Genomic DNA, 24,261 nt, shown 5'->3' with positions numbered 1-24,261 from the left:
AAAAAATAAATAAAACGACGAACACTAACGGCGGAAAGTATCGCGAGAACGCGCGAGAACATGGACGCAAGACAACAAAAATAAATTTGTGGACAACAAGCCAGCGAATGATGGCGGCGTCGCTGTTACGCCGGGATAAGAAAGCTACTGCCGCTCACCTGAAGGCAGACTTAAAGCGGACTGACAACAGTGCTGCGCTCCGACAAATTCACGAGCTCCTGGATGACGTGCTAAACCCCGAAAAACCAGCCACGGACACCGAAGCGCTTGACTGGTGTAAATGTCTAATTGCAGGAGGCGAAGCATTCGAGGAGTTCTGCAAAACGGTCCGCTCTTATGACAACGCCACCCTGTGCGGCTTGGTCTGGACGGCCAATTTCGTGGCGTATCGATGCCGGACCTGTGGAATCTCCCCCTGCATGTCACTGTGCGCCGAGTGCTTCAACAACGGAGACCATACGAGTCATGACTTCAACATGTTCCGGAGCCAGGCTGGCGGGGCCTGTGATTGTGGAGACAGTAATGTCATGCGCGAGAGTGGGTAAGCCAAGTTTTCGACTAGCCATGCTAGGCTAAAAGATGCTAAGCTAAGCTAGCCAGTGACAGGTGCTCTTTGGAAGGGAGCTTCTTGTTCTTATTGAAATGTCGTCACCTACGAATATAACCTTTGTGTCATTTGGTGAGATACTTCATTTCTAATGACGACAAATCCACATTGATTATTACAGTTTAGCTTTCCCTTTTCCTGTCTGTAATGGGCGAGACAATGTTAGTTAGCATTGATTGGGCAATTTCAGAATCCATCCATGGTGAACATCACTTAGTAACTTGAACGTAATCATTCTAGCTTATAGTTAGTTATATGGTCATTTAGACATAGTTGGATAATTGGAGAACCGATAAACTAACAAACACAAAACGTCCAATTGTGGAGGCATGGTTTTCATTCATTGATTCATTGAAAGGTAGAAAGCAGAGGGAAGAGTCCCTTGTCAGCTCCTTCACTTCCCGGACGTTGAAGGGATGCTACCAAGCCGCGGTTAAAATGTCGGAAAAAAGTCGGTACCGATACCGCGGTCGGCAGTTTCACCATTCAGTCTGTAAACACTGCGTCAATACTTCTCTTGAAACTTTCCTCTGACTGGGCTGTGATACATGATTCGGGTAGGCGGTTCCAGCTATTAACTACACGGGTAGAGAGAGTAGCGTCGCCATGGATGCGTAACCTCCTCGGTTTGTATAGCTTCAAACTGTGACCACGTGTCGAAGTATCATTATTTAAGATGAAATACTCCCTCAGGTCTTCACCAAGTTCGCCTCGGAGAATGCGCCGGGTATATATCAAATCTCCTCGGTGACGACGGTAGGCCAGAGAGAAGAGATTCAACTGTTCCAGTCGATCTTCGTAGGAAAGCTGGTGAAGTTTTGCGACTGTTTTCGTACCGCGACGTTGAACACGCTCCAGCATATCGGTTTCGTACTTGGTCAATGGGAATACTGCAGGCAGTCCGTACTCAAGAATGGGACGCACGTGAGAAATAAACAGGGGTCTGAAAATCGCAGGAGTCATACGGGCAAACGACCGTCGGATGGATCCAAACATCCTGGTGGCAGCGGTGACCTTCTTCGTGGTGTCAAGACTAGTCTTTAGGTCTGACGACACTATGACACCAAGGTCCTTCTCACTTGTGGTGTTTTTAAGGAGATATCCTCCAATATGGTACGCCCTGAGTGGATTCTGAGTTCCCATGGAGAGCACTGAACATTTGGCATGGTTTACTGGAAGCAGCCATTTTTCTGTCCAACAATGGAGCCTATCTAACACGTCTTGGAAACGGTCAGCATCCTCGACGCTAGTAACTTCAGCCCAAAGTTTCAAATCATCCGCGTACAGTAAACACTGAATGTTCAGTTCTTGCGGGAGATCGTTGACGTAGAGTTTGAAGAGTTCGGGTCCAAGGACCGATCCTTGTGGCACTCCACTAGACATAAGCACAGGCGCTGAGTATGCGTCGTTGACTTTCACTCGCATATAACGTCCTTCCAGAAAGTCAGCAATCCAGGATAAGATCTTCCCAGTTACGCCAACCCTTTGGAGTTTAAGCAGGAGACGCATGTGAGGTACTCTGTCAAAGGCTTTGCTGAAGTCCACGAAAATGACATCAAGGCATTTACCAGCGTCGACGGCAGCTACCCACTTCTCTCTGGCTACTAGGAGATTCGATACACAGGAACGTCCTTCCTGGAAACCATGCTGAGCAGCAGTTAGCACGTCAAGCTTGTTCAGGTGATTTTGTAGAGCCCGCTTTAGTAGTTTTTCCATGACCTTACAAACAATCGAGGTCAGACATATGGGTCTGTAATTTGTCGGATCATGGCGAGCTCCTCCCTTGAAGATTGGTTTGACTGTGCCAATTTTCCAATCGACAGGTAGACGTCCGGTTTCCAATGAAAGCTGGAATATGTGTCGGACGGGTTCTGCAATATGCTCGACAATAGTTCTGAGGAAAGCTGGGTGCATCTCATCTGGTCCAGGAGAGGAGTTCTGCCGTAACTCCAGAAGTGCTTTTATAACAGATTCTCGCTCAAATACAAGGTGATGGAAGCCTGAGTCAGGAACTGGAGTTTGGGAATCCAGGATCTGCGGCTCGACGGTATACACAGAGGCGTATTGTGAGCCGAGTGATTCAGCTTTTTCGGCATCCTGGAGAAGGAGATCCTCAGAACCCGGGGAACGAAGGGGAGGTATGCCACTTCCTGCCTTGGTCCTTCTTTTCAAATAAGCGAACAGGAGCTTTGGGGAAGTCTTGGATGACTCCGCCAGATGCAGTTCATATTCGGTTCGTTTTTCCCGCTTCATTTGTGTGCACCGATTTCGAACTATTTTGTAGCGATCATAGTCCACGGGAGATTGAGACAGTTTGAATCGATCCCATAGTTTACGACGACTTTTCAGCAGGAGTCTTAGTTCACCATCAAACCAAGGAGGACCTTTGGTGAAGGCTCGTTTCCGAGAAATTGGCACATGCTCCTCCACAAGAAGTTCAAGTTTGGAACGAAACATGGTCCAGGCATCTTCGAGTTCGAGATGAGACGGGATACTCCAGTCTGTTTGAGCAGCAGCTTCCTGAAGAGTGGGTTGATTTATACGCCAATAATTTCGATGGGGTCTACCAGAATCGTTAATTGGTGCACACCCGCTCCAGTAAAAGGAAATTGTACAGTGATCACTTCTCCCGATTGGCAGCGAACATTGCAATTTGTCGATGTCAGTTGGGGACGCTGTTAAAACAAGATCAAGGATGTTTGAGGTTTGACCAGAAAACATACGGGTTGGAGACATGACATGCTGGGTCAAATTGCAGTCGAGGATTGTATCAAGCAGTTGGGCATCGAAAGTTCCTTGATCTAGGTTACAGTGGAGGCTGTTCCATTCAATAGCGGGCGCATTAAGGTCACCGACAATCAGACAGTCTCTGCCTCTCCCATGACATCGAAGTTGATCTAGCAGCTCAGTTCCTTGAGCAGACGGGCTTCTATAGATGACGCCAACCGTAACTGATTTGCGTCCATTGTTGACGCGGCACCATAGGGTTTCGATTCCGTTGTCAGCATCGCAGTTGGTTTCTATCGAGTGGACACGAAGTTCCGCTTTCCAGTAAAGGATGACACCGCCACCAGTTCGGTGTTCAGGACGATCGGACCGGGTTAGGAGGTAACCTGGCAGCTGGATCTCAGAATCAGCGATCTCTGGGGTTAACCACGTTTCCGTGAAAGCAAGCAGGTCAGGATGTTGTTCCTCTACAAGGAGTTCAATGTCATCTAGTTTGTTACGAATGCTTCTAACGTTGGCCGTGATCACCCTTAATCCCAAAGGCGATGTTAATGCTTCGGGATAAAGGTAATCGGTCTCCAGGTCTCTCTGGTCCTCTTCTGAACAACGCGAAAATCCACAATGCGTAGGTCAGTTTCACCGGCTGCACGGCGAGTACGAAGTTCAGTGACTGCATCTTTCATTTTGATCCGATCCTCCGGCGATAGGTCACGTAGCACATAGAACTTTTCACCTTTCAGGCGAAAGGTTCTTTTGAGAACGCGGTGGCATTCCGCTTCGTTGTTAAGTACGAGTTTCAGCGGGCGCGTTTTTGAGCAGTCCTCCGATTTGCGTCCAAGCCTGTAAGCTGAGATAACGTGTATCCCTTCTTCACCTTCGTCAAACATGAGTGACACCATACGTTGGAGAAATGTTTGATCGTCAACAATTCTCTCGGCCGAAGATTCTTTCGGGGATTCCGGGGCATTCACAATTATCAAACATCTTTCACGAGGTGGAATAGACGGGTTGGCTCTGCAGTTTTCGGCTGCCTGATGCTTGGAGTAATCAGTCACCTGCTTTTGTAGCGCTGAGAGTTTGTCTAAGACAGTTTGCATCTGAGCGCTGACATTCGGAGCTTTTGGTTTATGTTTCTTGTTCCGTACAAGAATAAAATCATCTTTGGGCGCGTCGGGATCTGGGCTTGCAGCAACAGCGGCGTAGGTTGCCTTTGGAGCAGGCTGTTTTAGGACTGTGGGTGCTGTCAGGGTGGAGATATCGGGCTCTGAGTTACACTTTGTCAATGGCGTTGTCGTAGAGCAGGATGAGATAGGAAAGGTGACCCGAACCGGGGAGCAGTCTGCAGAGCGCAAAACTTGAGTTACGGGAGCGTTTTGGGGAGTGAGTGGTGGAAGTCCTGACTTTACGCGCATATCGCTAAATACACACTGACAGTGGTCACAGAGGAAGTTCACAGCCGAGGAGGTTACCATCCGTAGGCATTCATATTCCGCCTTCTCAATACCGCAGCAGGCGATGTGAATCCATCCGTCGCACAGACTGCACTGGACGGCCTTCGACTTTGTGGTTACTCCACGAGCACAATTAGCACATTTGGTCTTCATGGTTATTGCACCGGTGGTCCGGAGCAGGTGAGCAGCTGGCTGGCCGGTCGGGTTACGTTCGTCGTCCTGTCTGGGCGTCGTCGAACTCGGCGTCGTCGTCGAACTCGGCGTCGTCGTCGAACTCGGCGCCGTCGTCGAACCCGGCGCCGTCGTCGAACTCGGCGTCGTCGTCGTCGAACTCGGCGTCGTCGAACGCGGCGTCGTCGACCGCGGCGGCGTCGTCGTCGACCGCGGCGGCGTCGTCGTCGAACGCGGCGGGGGCGTTGGAAAATCTTAGCAAGTCTCGCTTGTGGCTGGCTTGTTGGAGTGATAATAGTCCAGCGAGCTCAAGCAACTTGGATCGCATTTAGGAGAATGATGTTGCCTCATTGTAAAACAACGATTGCATAAAATCTGCACCTGCTCTTTCCGATGAGACAGTGCTACACTTTAAAACAAGTGTTGTTAGTTTTCAGATTTAAAAAAATATACTATCTAAATGTTATGTTGTACTGTTAGGGGCCTATCCGACATTATGGGAAAATCCAACATATTCTTCATTTGAATATTGCTTTTTAAAATGGAACTAAACATCTTGAATTTGACTTTTCAGTGAATGAATTGACAAAAAATGCCTGGAGACTTGTCTCTTTGAAGTGGCTTTAAAAGAGGCACATATTTTTGGCTGCTCTCAAAGGTAGCCATTTGCAACAGAATGTCTTTGTTTTAAAAAAAAACAAAAAAAAACAGGTTTTGCAGACGGCATCGGTTGAGAACAGGAGAAAACATCCCGTCGATTCCCAGAGATCTTCTGATGATGTCAGAGTTGGTCCTCCCTCGCTTTATCCTGTCTGTCATACAGTATTTGAGGGATGGTTATACAGAAGCAGGTAAGGACAAGCTATTAGTTATCACTAGTTAAATAAAACATTTTATATCACCCAGTCACGCAACAGAAGTGAAGTCTCCGAGTTCTGAACCAAGCTATGATTGCTGTGCTCTAGTATCTTATTACATATTAAATGCAGATATAGATATATTGCGCAAGATCTTGTTTACATCCGGTATCATGTTTACAAAGAGCTGAGCGTCTTAACTCTCGCTCTTTTTTTTAATTTTTTTTAATTTATTTTTTTATCTCCCCCGCACCAGACAGCTCAACTGAGAGAGATCTACAAAAGGTTCTTCAGCAGCTGGAGCCTCAAATCTCCTTCCTGGAAGAGCTCACCAAAATGGGCGGAGCAATGCGGACTGTACTAACCAAGATTTTGACCAATCAGCAAACATTCAAGGAGTTGAGCATGGGTAACTGCTCGATGCGGTTTTGCTATGACATTAAAGCAAGCACTTTACACAGCTGATGACTAAGTCCTCTTTTCTTTTGACACCGCTGCTTCAGGCCAAGCAGACAATTTGTTTGCTAAAAAGAACTACGAGAAGTATCTGGCAGCGTTGAGGAATTCTGGCTTGGTGTCTGTGGAGGACAAGGCCCAAAGTACAGGTGAAGCCGGGGCGGAAGGAGGAGCTGACGCCCTACTTGGTGAGATTTTCTTCTTCATCACATTGTTGCCTTTCCCTATCAGACTTTTAAATCAAATATTATTTCTTGAGTCGTTGACTTTACAGTCTTCATGAACTAGCTATGCTAAACTTTCACTTTTAGGATCCGCAGCACCGGGGAGCCCAGATGAGTCGAGCAAAGAGGTTTGTACAAAAATCCTGTTTTCAAATGTTACAATGGATCATCTAAATTGATCTTCATAAGGGTCAAATTGTCGCTATAATAAAATCTCAATTAACTGCGCAGGGATCTTTTGTGAACATTATTATCCATCAAACTTGCCTTTAATGGTTCCACTGTAAAGTTTATTTTTAGTTTTTATTATTTATTCCAAATTATCCAAATGATCAAATTGCACTGACTTTTATTCAGAGTGTATTTTCTTCCCCCGCATTCGCAGGAGGATCAAGACGCTGGACAATCTGTCGGCAAGAGAAAGAGGGTCAAGCTGAGTAGCAGTACAAAAGGTAATATGAAGAAAATACACATTTGTCAACTGCTCTTCTTATTATGCGTATTTTTGCCCTCAGACTTGTCTATCATTGAATGTTTGAAGCATAAATGTTTTTTGGAGGAGCTCCTGTTTTGGACAATCAAATATGAGTTTCCTCAGAAGAAGGTCACCTTCTTGCTGAACATGTTGCCGGATCAAGATTACAAGGTAAGTAACAGTTTATCATCTTGTTGTTTTGCAGCAATGTAACTCATGTTGTTTTTGTTTTGGGCAGATCACTTTTACCAAAACGTTTGTTCAGCATTACGCATTCATCATGAAAACCCTGATGAAAAGCCACGAGTCAGACACCATGTCCAACCGTATTGTACATATCAGCGTGCAATTGTTCAGCAACGAGGAACTGGCTCGTCATGTGACCGAGGAGTGTCAGCTGCTGGACATCATGGTCACTGTCCTCCTTTACATGATGGAGAGTTGCCTTATTAAAAGTGAACTTCAGGGTAACTACTCAATTTGAAAACTCACAATGTCCGGGCCTTCATTGGTTTGAATTATACTTCCTTTTTTTTTTTTTCCAGATGAAGAAAACAGTCGCCATGTTGTGGTGAACTGCAGCGAGGCTCTGTTGAAGAATAACACATACTGGCCCTTAGTTAGTGATTTTATCAACATCTTATCACACCAAAGTGTTGCCAAAAAGTTCCTTGAAGACCATTCCTTGTTGATGCTGTGGATGAGCTTTGTGTCTTTTTTCCAAGGTACGTCCTTAGTTGTACCCTCCAACACGTGTCATTTGTTTTGTTGCAACGATTGTTGGTGACCCCTGACGCATCTTGAGCCCGTGTCACCGAATTAGAATTGTGTTTTATGCCGCTCGCTTGCCATGTGCAGTCACGGCGCTATAAATAACTCTCGAGTGTCTTCTTGCTGGGGTTATGTCCTCGGTCGTGCTGCTAACGTCGTAGGCCCGTTTCCTGCAAACACGGTCAAGATGCAAAACAAATGTAATCAAGCAGGTGGCCTCTGTTTAAACTTTGTCATTTTCTGCCTTGACAGGAATGAACCTGAATAAGCGGGAGTTGAACGAGCATGTGGAATTCGAATCTCAGACATACTATGCGGCGTTCGCGGCCGAGCTGGAGGCCTGCGCGCAACCCATGTGGGGACTTTTGACGCACTGCAAAGTTAAAGTAAGTTCTGGCCGTGTTGTCACACTTGGACTCGACGCTCCAAGGTGAACTTACTGAACACGTGTGTCCTCAGGAGACTCAGGAGTATACTAAAACTGTGGTACGCTACTGTTTGGAGACACTTCAGATCTGGTTCGATGCCATCAGCTTCAACGACGAGGTGAAGTTTAAGAAGGCTCAGCTTTTGGAAGGCAGACGAGCGTTTCTCTCTCCAGGTTTCTCACGGCTTGTGTTTCTCTTGCAGCCTTTGCCAAATCAAGTGACATTTCACTTGCCGCTCCATCGCTACTACGCCATGTTCCTGAGTAAGGTATGTTCAACTGCAGCAGAATGCGTGACCGCTAAGCCCCACATTTTTATGCTTGGGTAATAAGTGGCTCATAATGTGGTTTATTTGAATAATTTCCAGGCTGTGAAGTGCCAAGGCCTGGACCTGGACAGCCTCCTCCCTGACCAAGAGATGCTGATGAAGATCATGGTGCATCCGTTGCAGATTCAGGTAGCGCATGTTTGGCGTCTTCTTCTTGCGGTTCTGCAAGGAGTCGATGACCTCGGATGAGTCCTAATAATATGACTTGCAACTTTTGCTTGTAGGCATGTCTGTCAGAGATCCACAGCAACATGTGGGTCAGAAACGGCTTGCAGATTAAAGGACAAGCTATGACCTACGTGCAGTCACACTTTTGTAACTCCATGATCGACCCCGACATCTATCTGCTACAGGTTGGGAGTAAACATCGGACATTTTTCTCCTATATGCGTGACGTCACATGTAGATTCTCATCCGCTTTTTTTGCAGGTTTGCGCGTCAAGACTCGATCCTGACTACTTTATCTCCAGTGTTTTTGAAAGGTGCGTTCCAATCATCGCATTTTTCTGCTTCTGTCATATTACAGAATGGTTAGAAGAATTATCGTTGCCATCCACAGGTTCAAAGTGGTCGATCTTTTAACTATGGCGTCTCAGCATCAGAACGCCGTGTTAGATTCCGAACAGGAAAGACCGATGCTGGAAGGCGCTTTGACCTTCTTAGTCATCCTGACGAGCCTTCGCATTCATTTAGGTAAGTGGCCCAACAAAGAATGTCACAATGCTGACAGCGCCACTCTCGTGGTAAATTATGACCTTCTGATGGCTGCTGAGAAAGAAAAGTCTGATGACGCAGTTGATTTCATGAATTCGAATGCCACGTCTCCTCACTCTCGCCATCAGGGATGACGGACGACGAGATCCTTCGGGCTGAGATGGTCTCGCAGCTGTGTATGAATGATCGCACCCACAGCTCACTGTTGGACCTTGTATCCTTTCAATCAATTTCAAGAGACGCCACGTGAAAGCTTACAAGATGTTCCTTAAGCGCGTTTTCTCAGATTCCCGAGAATCCCAATCCGAAGAGTGGCATCGTGCCAGGGAGCTGCAGTTTTGAGGAGATGCTCTCTGCCGTGGCCGATTTCAAAGCACCGGTGTTTGAGCCCGGAGGTTCCATGCAGCAGGGCATGTACACGCCCAAAGGTAGGCTGCGCTATTAAAGTAAAGTCATGATGATCAAATAATTAATCTGTGCAATGTTTCACAGTCGATTAAAATTCAGTTTACTATTGAAACAATGTGCAGTTTTATCATCCGACCACTTGGTGGCAGTCTTACTCCACTCGCATAAGCAGAACTAGTAATAATGGAAACACGGCACATTTTTTTTTTCCCCTCAAACAGCTGAAGTGTGGGAGAATGAGTTTGACCCCATCATGGTTGTTCTCAGAACTGTGTACCGACGCGACGTGCAATCCGCAATGGACCGGTATTCAGCATTGTAAGTTGAACTCGACATCTGCGCAAATAATTTGATAGTCTTCTCTTGCAAACCAAACACATGCTATCCTCTTCAGTGTTGTCGGGTCATCCATCTGTTAGTGTTCATGGAGGGACATGATAAGAAAGGTCATGTCCATTGGCTACTAGAATTGCTTCCAATTAAATAGCTGTCGGGGGAAAATCCATATTTCAGGCAAAATTGTAATAGAATTGAGGAAATCTCCCTTGTTTGGTTGCGGTCCTGAAACAAATGTGTCAGTTGCGGTGAAGACAAATCCTCTGCGTTCACCTTCTTCATGCTATTGGAACAAATGGCAATACCATTACGACCCAACGCAATTTGGATTGGGGAAAGATAACCTTTGTATAATGCTTCTCCTTTGGGTGGAGATGTAATTGAAAGTTCGGATGGATCGCCGATAGTTAATTGCATTTTGTCGCCACTTTTTTTGAGGGGGAGTTGCTGCTTGGCAACCCAATATTGGATGACTTTAAATATTACACTTTACAACATTTATCTATTATCAATGAATATTTGTCATGTTTATCACCATATTTTGATAGCTTACACATCGTTATGGCCATGTCAGTAACTCTCTCCTTCTCTGTGGGATTTACACCACCCAGTTTAAAGCAGTCAGGCATTCACACGGGCAACCCGTGGCCTCCTTACAAGGAGAGGACGCCCTTGCACCCGTGCTACAAAGGCCTGATCAAACTATTGCACTGCAAGACCCTGCACATTGTGATATTCACTCTGCTTTACAAGGTAAGATCATTACTCCTTTTGACGGTTAGTACTTCAATGTTGCGTAGCTATTATTTCTGACAAAACAGGTACTTTTGTATTTTTGTTTTAGATATGGATGGATCATCAGAATATGTCTGAACACGTGCTGTGCATGGTGCTTTACCTAATTGAGCTGGGCTTGGACAATCAGGTTCAAGATAACAAAGAAGATGAGGTAAGGGTTAGTAACAATGATGGCAATTCAATGTCAACAGACAGCAGACCAAATGTGTATTTTAATTTTTTTTCATGTTCTCAGGAGCCTTGCATTGAAGAGCACTGTCATGACAGTTGGTTCCCCGGCACCAACCTCATCTCCAACCTGCACCACGTCATCAACTTTGTGAGAGTTCGAGTTCCCGAGACGGCGCCCGAAGTGAAGCGCGAGGCTCCGCCCAGCACCAGCTCGGAAGCGACTTCCTACGGCCAGGTAAAGGACTGAACAGCTTCCGTCAGACAACTTGCGATCTCAGTCTCTTGGTTCACTGTGATGTCCTCACTTCGCAGAACTCCAGGCGTCTTTCAGCCAATTGGAGAGAGGTAGCGGTTTGCACCCCTTTGCTGATTTAAAAAAAAATATATATAAAAAATCTTTGCGAGTGTGTTTGGTCTTCCCGGGTGTGCTTTGGTGTTTGTATGGTGCCACGCTTCAGCAGTTCCCCTGCTGAAACTAATTATGTGTGTAATACAGGTTTGGGTAAACACTTTTTAACTGCATGTCAGTTTGATTGATGTTGCCGTGTCCGGGGGATATGATGTATGTTTATTTAACGGTGCGGCGCGGGTCCTTTTGTCAGGTCGGGTCGTGGCAATCCTTCAGATGGGTAGGGCACTTCACGATGACTCCCCGGGTAATGGCTCTGTCTGGAGCACTATCGGCAAGGCTGATAAAGAAATGTTGGCCGAGTTTTTATAATGGTTATTTAATTTGACATTTTATGTGCAATGCACTTATTTGACTAGAATCCTTCCAATCCATCTCAGTCCATTGGTCTATTATCGTTGTCAGGCTGAGGGATAGTGATTTAGCGGCGCACCCAAGTGCAGGTGGAATAGGAAGTAGTCTTTACTCTCTTTGTATAGTTTGTGTTGTGATGCGCACGTTGTATCTCAAAAATAGTCCCATAAAATCTTTTAGCAAAAATTTAATGTTATAGTTTCTCCAAATAAATTAATCAATAAAATATAAATACCAAATAGTAAGTAAATAAATAAATAGTAAATAAATCAATCAATATAGGATAAATAAAAATAACAAAATAACAATATCTACTCCTGTCATAACAGAACCTGCGGGAAGCTCAGGTGTTCAGCCTGGTAGCAGAGCGCCGAAGGAAGTTCCAGGAGATCATCAACCGCAGCAGTTCGGAGGCCAGCCTGGTCGTCAGGCCTAAAAGTTCGTCCACTCGCTGGGTGCCGCCAGGTACGCCCCCGCAGCTGGTGACTGAGATCCTGGAGATAAGGGAGAGCATGCTCTCCCTCCTGGTCAAGCTGCACCAGAAGCTGTCGTCCAAGCAGAACTCGCTGTCGGAATCCTGGTTAGATAATATGGACACCAGCCGTCACGCTCACGGCGATGGCATTACGGCCATCGAGCGGATCCTCACCAAGGCGGCCACGCGCAGCTGCCAAATCAAGCGGAGCATCCAAGACATTTGCGGAAAGGTGTGTCCTCCTGTGCCACCAAAAAAGAACAGTCCAACAGACAAGAAAGCCATGGACAAAGAAGAAAGGTAACACTGTTTTTCCTCCACCTCCTCAAATTGATATCCATTAATGTGATTTGCTATTTATTCAACACTGCACTTTATCGGCCTTCACTTGGCTCTCCCCAGAGGGAGAAGGGACTATTTTACACTATAATCAAGTGGCTTTGCAGAATAGTTATGTACTATAAAAAAAAAAAAAAAATCAGGTCCATTAAGACACTTGATATATTTATATTGTGAAATATGCACTGTATCCAACACTGATACAAATTCCATGAATTTAGTTTCCCCAATAATGATGAAGACTTGTAAAATAAAACCATCAGGTAGCAGCGCGTTAATCCCCAAGTGAAAATGAGGAGCCACTCATTAAGCCATCAGGAAAAGTGATTGAGCTGTCAGTGGTTTTTATGTCCCCAAATGAGAGATTTAATTTCAAGTAAGCTTGGGAGTTCACAGCCCGGATCTTAATCCATCTCAACTTTATTTCTAGAGCACTTTCAAAACAACCACATCTGCACGCAATCATTAGTTTGACAAAATGCGTGTCCTCAAAGTGTCAATTTGATACTTTGGAGACATACTGCTAATGTGCTTTTTGAACTTGAGGTAAATTCTTGCATTACTTTACACATAAGAGCAATGCATTAGTTCCTAATATTTTCTTCTCAGGCGTCAGAGGGCTCGAGAGAGGCAACAGAAGCTGCTTGCCGAATTTGCCTCCAGACAGAAGAGTTTCATGGAGACAGCTATGGATGTTGGTAAGAAAAATTTCTGCCAGGTCCCCACAAATGATGTATACAAGACCTTTCTAAACACATTATTACCTTAGAGTTGCAACACTGGGGCCTCTAGAGATGTTCTTAGGTGAGGGTGAGCTTGTGGCCTGTTAGCCCAAACGGAGAATTGAATTCTGTCACGGGAGGCTGGCGGTGGAGGGCACAGGGGATGTTTGTGCTAATAGTGGGCTGGACTCCCAGGACCCCTCTGACACAGTATGTTTAGTGAATGAAGAATGACTGCCGCGACTAGACGGCGGACTATTGTGACCTCTGTGTACACTTCCTGCTGAGCTGTGATTTTATTTGAAGCCCACTGTGCTGCGTCCTTGCAACAATGTGTCGCCCAGATGAATACAATACAAAATTTCAGTGGGCATTGTTTTTTGCATAGTATTAGTGATTCAGGTTTATTAAGCCTTTTTTTTTTTTGGGTTTGTCTCTAATGTTCGGTTATCTGAACACTTTGGTGCATTGCGGCCTTCAACTTTTGCAGCCTTCAAGTTGAAGGGGAGTCGGCCAACTACAGAACCGAATAGTAATTCCATTAACCACACAAGCACTTTGAACAAGCTCAATATAGAGACGTATTCAATCTATCGCACAAACAACACTTGTACACTCTGGAGGTTACGCAGCCTTGGTGCTGGGAAAAATACAATTTGTGTTGCCTTGTCATTTCACCTTCAGCGTATGAGCACAAGCACTGAGGCAGCCTGCGGCAAAAAGCTGCCACAGTGACCTTTTGCTAACTTCTATTCTCCCCAAGAGTCATAAATCAACACAAGGTGACATTTATGCTCAATATTTACCGGTAAACGCAGTTCTTAACATTTAAACCTCATTTAGAAAATCGAATGTCCAGTCAGGTAAAATGTGTTTATAATGGAGTAATTATTTGTTGCATCGGGGGACATCTAGTGAGTGCAGAAAGGTAAAGATGAGGATCATCATTGTGAGCTGAAGCACAAATATGCCTATTGTATGATATTTATTCTTTGAATAATTTGATTTGTGCCAGAATCACCAGAAACGGAGGCGGGCATGGACCTGGGAACGTCTGAGGTGTTGGAGTCCGAAGTTCTTTATGACTGCGTGATCTGTGGACAGAGTGGACCCTCCACCGAAGACAGACCCACTGGCCTCGTTGTTCTCCTGCAGGCCTCGTCGGGTACAGCTGCATATTTTTACAACAATTTCCTCCCAGTGTAAAGTTGAGTCAACATTTTGAATTGTCCAAAGCATAATTAATAAGCCTTCGGAAAATGTCTTTCAGTGCTTGGACATCGCTGCAAGAACGCAGAGGCAAAGAATCTCCCAACCAGTGACGAAGAGCGCATTTACTCCGCCGACACGTGTGCCGTGGCTCATGACGTCCGACTTTCCCTCTTACAGCGGTTCTTCAAGGATGTAGGTGACCCTGAAAATCAGCCAGACGAGGAGGGAATTGTCTAAAAAGCACTCGCAATGCTTTTAGAGTCTAACTCAATTTCGAGCATGCATTAGTTTTATTTTTGAAGTTATTAATATGACTGACGTTCATCAGGTTGATGGATGTGATCTTTTTTTTCTCCCCCTCTTTCGATGCTGCAGAGCTCCTGCCTGCAGTCGGTGTCCATCGGTTGGGACGGGGGCGTCTACGTGCAGACCTGCGGACACACTTTGCATATCGATTGCCACAAGTCATACATGGAATCTCTGAGGGTAAAGTCAATGTGCTCGTCCTTATAACGTGATGATGATATATGTCCATTTGTTTAGCTGATTGATGGGAACAGAATCGATTTGCATTTAGCATCATTAATCATGCCATCGATTAGATAGCGAAGCCATGACTTTTAATGAACGCTTGATTTGCCGCTAGGTCATTCATTTTTTTCCCTTTTTTAGAATGATCAGGTCCTACAAGGATTCTCTGTCGACAAGGGTGAGTTCACCTGCCCGCTCTGTCGTCAATTCGCCAACAGCGTCCTTCCGTGTCGACCGGGACGAAGCTCCGAGGCCGGCGCGTGGCACACTCCCACAAACAAAAAGACCATTGTTCTAATAAAGGAAGTGGAAGCTCTTCAAGACAAATTAGGCCTTTTCCCAGTAAGTAATATACACACGTGGTTGACCTTGAACCGCTCATGGTGGTGTTGTGCTAATTCGGATTCATCACTAGATGGAGTCCAACTTGAGTAAAGAGATGGAGTTGGTCATCAAAGATATTAAGAACACGACCCAGAAGAAGTACATGGACTATGGCAAGAACCCTGGATCCCCTGACAATGATTTCCTCTTCATGTACTCCTTGGCAAGGTAAGAGTCACATTGGACTCCTGTGACCTACACGACATAACACTTTTTGAATGGCCTTAGGTACCCTGTTGTATTCCAAAACCTCTTGCTCACCTACTGCTACGATTTCCCCTCAGCCCTTCACCCTGACTCTCTGAAGTTCAATGAACAGCGCAAATTGCCTGAAGAGGGGAAAATTCCTCTGTCACAAGGGTGCTCTTATCAGCAAAAGCCAGATGGAGCTCTGTTGTGGCTGCATTATCTAGCTGAAATTGCCCCCCCCCCCCACACACACACACACACACACTCTCTTAGCAAACTCAAGAATTGGCCCCCACTTTGCTGGCCCATAGAAATGGCTCGTGGGAGACGGATGACGTTTATTTTTGTAGCTCCCATCGATGTTAACTATGTATGGACTGTTAAAGGTTGAGTATATATGCGATTCTTTTAAATTGTGCCTCCGCAGGACCAACCTGGAATTAGAACTGGTGTACCGGGGAGGCAACTTGTGTTGCGGTGGTGCCAGTGCGGCCGCCAAGCGCTCTTGTCTCAGTAAGTATTTAGTCACACCTTCTTCCATTTTATTAGAATGACATGCAGGATGAAGTTTTACACGTTGGCTTCCCATTAAAATGAAAAAATAATGATCGTAGGAAATATATACAATCAAATCAATTTCTGTACATTCTTCTGACATGCTACCTACTTAATATTGATTAGTTATGATTGGTTGGGGGGTGGCCAGTAATTCCCGTTTGAATAATTCAGAGGAAGTCAGACCAGACTATTTTCCTGGGATAAAATTCTGAATTCTATGAGTGTACATTTTGTCCTCTATTACAAGTTGTCAGATTGCAAGCTCCAACTCATCCATCCGTGTCATTCCTGAGCCATAAAAAGAACCCAAACAACGATAGATGCTATCTTACTACTGATGGCCCAGGTGTCATGGTTGACAAAAAGCATCTAACATAGAAGGTAGAAGTGATCTTGGGCTGAATCTAAAAAGAAAAAAAAAGCTGGGCTATCACTACAACCATACATAGTCATGACTTAAATATGGAACTTCAATCAATTGTGAATGAACGCGTAGATAAATGTGTGGATGTTGAAAGTGATGCGGGCAGATGAAAGGCTGCGTCGCACACACACACTATTTTTAGTTTGGAAATGAACCTGTCAAAGTTGAGGCTCCCGCAGACAAATGGCCTGTCGTCCCCGAGTGGCTGCAAGGAGCTTCACCGTGGAGCCGTGTCTGAGGCTCTGAGCGACATTAACCAAGCAGATAAATTCCCTCACTCGCTATGCATTAGTGTTCACTTCCCTCTTCTTGACGGAACTGATTTGCAGGTGAACGGCTGGTACGCTCCAATGATGCCTTGTAGCCTATGTAGAAAGTGCATTCAAGTTAACAGCTTTATTGATGTGCGACGATGCTCTTGTATGCTTTTTGTTTGTTTGATTTAATCTGAAAATTGCAGTCTTCTTGATTTCATGCTCCACAAAACATTGCTTTTCCAATTTTGAGTATCAATTTAATTCTTGTCATGAGAAGGGGGAAAAAACGTGTAGTTTCTTTCGCTGTGCCTAAATGCTCCTTTAGGGGGCAGTGTTGCTCCAATTATTGGGCCTCTACAAAAGTCCGACTGTTGAATTTTCTGCAGTCTAGTCACATACTTTCCTGTGAAAGGCATAAAAAAGATAGGCCATGAGTTGTGCACCTGATAAATTACTTATAAAAGTCAGAGTAATGGACTTGTTTTCAAACCGACCTGTACTTTTTTATTATAACTGCTAGTTCAATTTACTAGCGTCCCATAATGACAAATTAGGCCCCCTGCTCTCTGCTACATGACAGTCATAAATTAGTTTTGTTATTCTGAGCCATGTGAACACAATTTAGGAAATATTTCTGACGAGGTAAAAATAACGCTGTTTCTATTTCTATTTCAGATCAGCTGTTTCATGTGTTAGCCATGCACATGCGTCTGTACAGCATTGATTCAGCTTACAACCCCTGGACGAAACTGACTCAATTTACACAAAGCAGAGAGACAGAGTGAGCAATGTTCTTTTGTAAAAAAGATTTTTCCGGGGGGGGGGGGGAAGCAAATCACTGCCTCTTCCATCCCTGCTACATTGCTCCCTGACATCATCAAGCAATCAAAGGACCTTTCTTAAACCACCAGCTCTCCTGCCCCCAACAGATTTTCCGTCGCACAAAAGAGAAGCTAAATACAGAAAGTGGACCATGTAGGGTTTCCATAGCTACCGCTATAATTGCTACATCTGGCAAATTACCGGGCACTCCACAGAGAGTGAAACGACCCCTGTCTAATTCAGTGCGCCGCTGCCGCCTGTTCTCCACCAGCACAGCACTTCAGTACAGACCCCAATTGTGCCCTCGTTCTGTAATGCACTAAGCAAAAAAAAAAAAACCACAAGACCCTGTCTTGCTATCTTTTCCGTCTTTAGTCACAGATGTGCGGCAGTGCATTATTATCATGTTCACAAAATATGTTGCAAAGCGAGAGCTGCTCCTCCCCTCATGCTGCTTTCACACTTGTTATGCTAAAATTGCTCGCAGGCACGCCGTATTCTCACAGGGGCCATTTGCCGCTTAAAAATACTTTGTCGAGGTTTTGGGGGCGAGCTGTGTCATTGACGCCCTGAGGGGGGCCTCGAGATGAACCAGGCTTGCTAAATAGGACAAAGAGAGAGATGCATTTTAGCCCTTTTTATTTGATCAGTGGGAGAGGAAAGAATTGAGGAAGAAAAAAAAACACATACTGTGCACCGTGCTCGAGAGCTGCATCCATAAAGGCTTTCCATCAATGCACTGTGGAAATAACCGCTGAGTGCTGTGGTAATGGAGGGTATTATACCTTAAGTGCAGTCCCTCTCATTCAAATCTCCAGAGGCCTCTCAAGAGTGCAGAGTTTAATTGTCAACAGGAAAAAAAAGGACGCTTGATTGGAAATGGCACACAACAAAACTGTACAAGGAATGCATTAGGCAAACACTTTTGTTTGATGACGTTGTTTTTTTTTTGTCAAGGGGAAAAAAAAACCCCCGTCATCTTTAATGCTGGGGTAAAAAAGAAACATGACAACATTTTGTTTTGCAGTGGTTTTGATGAGGAAAGACCCGAAGTACCCATGCTGTTTCGAGATGTTCCATCCCTGCTGATTATCTTTGTGCTCACGATGCCGCAGCCCCTGCGAAAAGGTACACTTTCTGATTTTGTCCTTTTTTTTTTTTTAAGGTTAATTGCAAACCAAAAAGACTCGCGATTGCCAATAGATGCCGGCAACAGTCGTTTGTTTACATTCAACCTGACCAAATGAAGCTCCTTCCCTCAAATCCTACATAGTCGCTTGGCGCAAAAATGCAAATAGAAGGTGATTGTGTTTTAGCTTGAGCACAAAAACAGCAGATAGGCGAGTTTTTTTAATATTTAGTGAAGGACAAAAGCAAACACACAAGTACAGAGGGAAAAAATTGCTTTTCAAGGGTGGTTTTGGGTCGGCGTGTCCTTCTTCTCAAGCTTGTCGCAGTATCTCCTTCATCGGCCACCTAAAGAGCTTGCTGTCAAGCTGCACTCATGTTTAATGACTCATTTTATTACTGCCTCAATTTGATTGACTGCTTTCAAGGACAAGGCAGACTCTCGCTACATAGAAATCGGGATTATTCAAACTGGAGTTCGTCTGTAAAATTACCTACACCTCGGGGGGGGGGGGAGTGTAATGATTTACAATTGAGTGACTAACAAACACAATAAATGATCCGATTACATGACAATGAGCTAATCAGGAAGCGAAAAACATAATGGCCTCGTAATCTGTACTTTTATTATACATCAGTGTTGTTATATCTTGTTGGTATTTCATAAACAAACCCCAATTTTGTATATGCGCCTTGTCACGTTTTATTTAACTCTCTCGCCCCCTGCAGAACATTTTACCTGTGTGGTGAAGATGCTCTACAACCTGCAGTTCATCCAGGCGCTGGCGGCGCTCTCAAGCAAGCTGAGGCCGGAAGAAAGGCAGGCCTGGTGTTCGACTGGCGCAGCCAAAAAGGTCAAAGGCCAGCCATAAATGATCTCTTTTTTTGTTTTTGTGCTCTGTATGCGCTCGCAAGCACCATGTCCGTAAATGAAGCCCTTTTCCGTTTCATTTATGCGCGTTCCACAGGCAACGATATCGATCTTCATTATCTTGAATAGCGTGACTGCTGGAGAGTGTTGCATTAATTGACTATTTGTCTTCACCCAATTAAATTGGAATTGGTGAACGGCTGGCTCGAATGTCAAAAGCGAACTTTGCATGTGTCTTTGATCTACGTTTGGAATCTCACTACTAAACAATCACGAAAATGACGTAGACAAGGCTCGGACTGGCTTGTATAAATCTTGAACAAAGGACATCCGATGCGATACCTTGCGCGTGATGAATGATTGCAGCGCTTCCTTTATACAAACCAACCTGCCCAGCAATGCAAATTTTATTTTGAAACACACATTCAGTACTGTTGTGGACAATCGTTGACATCTGACACTAAGCATGATGTAAATGCAGTTGAATTTTCACAGTGGACGTCAGGTTAGCCGCTAACCAAGTTTGAATTTTTCATTTTTTCTGGCTTTACGCCCCATTAGGTGTGAGAACACTTTAGGCCGCCATGCAAGCTTTGTCTGGATCCGTCACAGTATAATGACTCGCCTATTGAAGGAGTCATTTGAGAAATGAATCAAGTAGACACTGTCGTCGTTTCCATCACGTTTTAGTACTTGATCTACTTTCAAGTTAGTCCATTCCTATAGAAGAATTTTTTCTTTAGTCAATCCGCTATAAGTGAACGTTGTCAAAGAGGAACTTGTTTATTATTTTACTGGTTCTTTTATCACAAACAAATTATTTAGGTTTCATTACCTGACATGTTCATCAGAGTAGGCGGAAGTGATAGCCGAAACATGTCAAGTAATGAAACCTAAATAATTTGTTTGTGATAAAAGAACCAGTAAAATAATTGACAATTGAAAACAAGATGAACATAGTACAACTATTATGAGGAATTCGCTTATTTTGTAGATTAGATTCACATTATTGATTTATTTCTTCCAAGCAGTCAAAGCTGTGTGTTGATAAGATCAAGATTTCATTGATGTTTTTTTTTGTTTTTTTTAGGCCCGTGCAAATGCAGACACATCTTTTGAGGCGTTGCTCGGTCACGTTATCAGCGAGTTGTCCAAATGCGACAGTCTCTATGCAGCCAACACGGAAGACATCATGGTGAGTTCCTGCACGCATTTCCCGCCAAACAATACATTACAGTGATTTGACAAATATCTCACTCCGAGATATTTATCAAGATATATTATCATTAATCTGTCATCTGGTTATTGATCGACTGTCGCCGTCCGTCCCCTCTGCAGCTGAGCTCCAGCGTGTGGTCCCCGCAGTCTGTGGAGTTCAGCCTCCAGCAGTACTGCCTGCCCTTCCTTCGCCTCGCCTGCCTTCTGCAGCATCATCTTTACGGGGACAACCTCACTGGCTGCTTGGTGAGTAGTCCTTAGTGACGCCATTTTTTTTCCTAAATTAGTTGTAATCAACAGTGATGAGATTATTGTGTGGTCAAAACACCACAGAAATTTCATTGTCATACTTTTTTTCTGACTCTATTCTTTTGACATTGCCAGGAGCAGGAAGAGTTCTCGTCCCTGGCCATGTGCTTGGGGCTCACACCTGCAGCCTCCGTGGCTTCAAATCCTGTGAACAGTGCCTCGTGTCTGGAGTGGGCGGTCGGCGCTTTCGACTTGGTCACGCAGTGGTGTGGTGAGGTCAAAAGGCTCCCTCAGGTGCAGGCAGAGCAAGCGCTGGTAATCAACCTTGGACTTCTGTCTCAACCTAGAACGAAAACAAATGCTTGTGCAAAATGTGAGGCTAGCTAAATGTTTTCTCTCATTTGTCTCATGTGAAGACCTTGCTAGTTCAGGATCCTCAGTGGGCACCGCCCCGCCTCCTCCAGCTGCCTGACAACTACAATATCATCTTCCAGTACTACCACAGGAAATCCTGCACTGTTTGTAAAAAGGTGCCAAAGGACCCCGCGCTCTGTCTCGTCTGCGGCGCCTTTGTTTGTCTCAAAGGGGTTTGCTGCAAGCAGCAGGGTATCTGTGAATGTGTTTTGGTGAGTCACTCGAGCGTTACCCCTTTTGAAATGGCAGCTCCACGTCGTCGGTGTTGACGTAATGCTTCTCGTTGCGTAGCACTCCCAACACTGTGGCGCTGCTACGGGCATCTTTCTACTGATTAACGCCTCGGTCATCATCATCATCCGTGGACATCGCTTTTGTCTCTGGGGTTCCGTTTACCTCGATGCCCACGGAGAGGAGGATCGGGATTTACGGTACTGCGCGCGCACACTGCTGACAGTTAGCTTAGAATGGAGATTGAAATGAAGCCTTGCACCGCGTCCTTATTGAAATGAATGAAAATTCCAATTTGTTCCTACCCCGTAAGAAGAAAAACAACAAAGTTTGCAGATCATTATTTCATGCTTCAGTGCCCAGTGGCATGCCACAAGGGGGCAGTATAATACTAGCGTAATAATAATACTAGCGTAATAATACTAGCGTATTGCTAACAATGAAATGTTATCGTTTTTTTATCGGGAATGTGTAATACGTTAAAAAATAAGACAGGATATCAATTTACCGGATGACCTAAAGAAAATGCTGATGTCGGTGTTGTCCGAGCCCCAAATAAAAACATATTTGCATATTTTTAGGGGGGCTTAAACAAATTAGTGGCGTTTTCGTTCATCCCAATGGGTTAAATTTGATAGATTTTAATAGTTAAAAAAAAACAACATACTTCAGTCCCTGCAGAGCTCACCCTTGTCTTCCCTCCCTATTTTCTTTCTCTCTCTCAGCCGTGGAAAACCTCTCTTTTTGTGTGAAGAGCGATATCGAGTGTTGGAGCAGCAGTGGGTTTCACACACCTTTGATCACATCAATAAGCGTTGGGGGCCTCACTATAATGGACTCTAAACAAAACAACCCACCCCCACTTAAAAACTGCAGCCCGTCACAAAGAAGAAGTCTATTTGCAATTTGTGTCTTTTTTTTTTTTTTTTTGCCCGAGTGTCTGCCATGTTTGACTCCACTCAAAATCTTCCACTAGTGTCGGTGCCATGACCTCAATTTGCGTGAAGTTTGGCGTACAATCACGAGCCCGAAGGATTAACACGTGTGTGCGTTTTATTATTTTATCATGTCGCTATCAACAGAGGGGAAAAAAAGGATTCGGACACATGAAATTCAAAAAAAAAAAAAAAATGCACAACTTTTCCCAGAGATGTTTGGAGTAGGCTGTAGAAGGCTTTGGTATTTATTTGGATATACTATATAAACATATATATGATGATTATCCTTGCAATAATGCACCGTTTTTGATGATGATAATGAATATCCCTTTTTAATCCCAGTTCTGGTGTGGGTTTCAAGCTCCTGACGGGTGCAGACGCATTATTACTATATGACATCAACACACTATGGCGTTTTCTTGCAAAAGAGAAAAAAAAAAAACAACTCTTTTTGTGGGTCTAGTTGCAATCCATCCTCAGGAATTTTCTTTTTCTTTTTTTGGGGGGGCTGTTGGAAGTTTTAGATATTTAAATAAATGCTGCTGCTCATTGTTCAAGTAATTTTAACTTTTTTGTGAAGGTTGCGCATTGAGGTTTTACTTGGGTCGCTGGGAATGTTGGTTAAGACTCACACGCGGCCACGTTATTACACTCACTGAAGTCTTGCCTGAGCTCTGCTTTTTTTCTTTTTTTCTTTTTTTCTGGGTACGTGTGGAGAATAAGCTCAACAAAACCATATCATTGCGCTTTGTTGTTGTTTTTTTTGCCCCTCAATAGTGTTGCAGTTTAATATTTTTTTCATGGTCCCCTTCCCGTGTATTTTTTTAACAAAGAATAAACAATCAACAATATCAGATGTATTATACCAAAAAAACGTATGCTAAAATGAGGGCAAACTATGAATTGATATAAAAGACAGTTTAGCAACTTCAGTTCGAGTTGTTTACTTACTGAAAGCTGTGACTAAAAATTCTACCAAATAAGCCAGAACATTGTAAATCAAGTCAATCGGAAAAGTTGTGATTTGTCGTTTCATTCCAACATTATATTTTGGCTTTTTAAAAAAAAAAAATAATTGGGAGACTCATCACTTTACACTGTGCATGACATCTTTTGAGCCGCTATTCTTGAAGTGTCTTAGCTTCTTTTCAATCTTTTTTTTTGTGAGTAGAGTAAGTTCATCCAGTCGTGCCTGTGAGACGATTTGATCAGAGTGAGGATAAAGTAAGCGCCGGTATTACTGGCATCAAACGTGCTGCCGTTATTTTTTTTCTTTGGTTTAAGTTGACACTTGAATTAAAAAAAGTAAAACTTGCAGAAGTCACGCATGCTGCTTTTATGTTTACCACTTTGTCATCACGTTTGCAGTACCCACTTTGTAAATGGCCCCCAGCAAATAGTCAATGAGTGTAAATTGTGATGGAAAGCTCTCGTGTGTATGATTGAAGAGACAATACAGTACATTACTGTAGGTGCAGAATCAAACTTTCTGATTTTGGCCAGAAAGTACAACTTGGACATTAAATGCAACATGTAATATATGTGAATAAAATATAAGCACACGACTTTGTGTCCTTTGGTTTCACTTTCGGTGGTGTTAGGTTTTCTTCAAGC

General features: G+C 44.2%; 1 protein-coding gene and 1 long non-coding RNA gene across 3 annotated transcripts; both read left to right on the top strand.

Moving 5' to 3' along the window:
- Window positions 1-37: 37 nt before the first annotated feature.
- On the top strand, window positions 38-24,212 carry ubr3 (ubiquitin protein ligase E3 component n-recognin 3). 2 transcript variants are annotated; one of them, XM_061287949.1, is made up of 40 exons: window positions 38-541; window positions 5,668-5,807; window positions 6,070-6,222; window positions 6,317-6,457; window positions 6,581-6,621; window positions 6,879-6,945; window positions 7,009-7,139; window positions 7,207-7,435; window positions 7,514-7,693; window positions 7,992-8,125; window positions 8,199-8,285; window positions 8,370-8,435; window positions 8,535-8,624; window positions 8,720-8,848; window positions 8,925-8,977; window positions 9,055-9,188; window positions 9,338-9,423; window positions 9,496-9,637; window positions 9,839-9,935; window positions 10,565-10,706; window positions 10,798-10,902; window positions 10,987-11,157; window positions 11,235-11,267; window positions 12,015-12,460; window positions 13,109-13,197; window positions 14,237-14,386; window positions 14,492-14,625; window positions 14,809-14,919; window positions 15,106-15,306; window positions 15,380-15,516; window positions 15,965-16,050; window positions 17,452-17,557; window positions 18,626-18,726; window positions 19,456-19,580; window positions 20,688-20,792; window positions 20,936-21,061; window positions 21,200-21,379; window positions 21,481-21,690; window positions 21,770-21,909; window positions 22,435-24,212. In XM_061287949.1, exons 1-40 carry the CDS (start codon window positions 108-110, stop codon window positions 22,550-22,552), a joined length of 5,550 nt encoding a protein of 1,849 aa, XP_061143933.1. In that variant the 5' UTR covers window positions 38-107; the 3' UTR covers window positions 22,553-24,212. The 2 variants fall into 2 exon arrangements, with proteins under 2 accessions (XP_061143933.1, XP_061143934.1); XM_061287950.1 differs by lacking the exon at window positions 11,235-11,267.
- On the top strand, window positions 2,148-2,904 carry LOC133160262 (uncharacterized). The gene is made up of 2 exons (XR_009715850.1): window positions 2,148-2,287; window positions 2,431-2,904. It is a non-coding gene; the product is annotated as an uncharacterized LOC133160262 (long non-coding RNA).
- Window positions 24,213-24,261: the final 49 nt, after the last annotated feature.

The sequence above is a fragment of the Syngnathus typhle genome, linkage group LG9, assembly GCF_033458585.1.
Source record: "Syngnathus typhle isolate RoL2023-S1 ecotype Sweden linkage group LG9, RoL_Styp_1.0, whole genome shotgun sequence".
In the NCBI taxonomy this organism is placed as follows: Eukaryota; Metazoa; Chordata; class Actinopteri; order Syngnathiformes; family Syngnathidae; genus Syngnathus; species Syngnathus typhle.
Note: the sequence above shows the minus strand (reverse complement) of the source record. Positions and strands in the feature narration are given on the sequence as shown.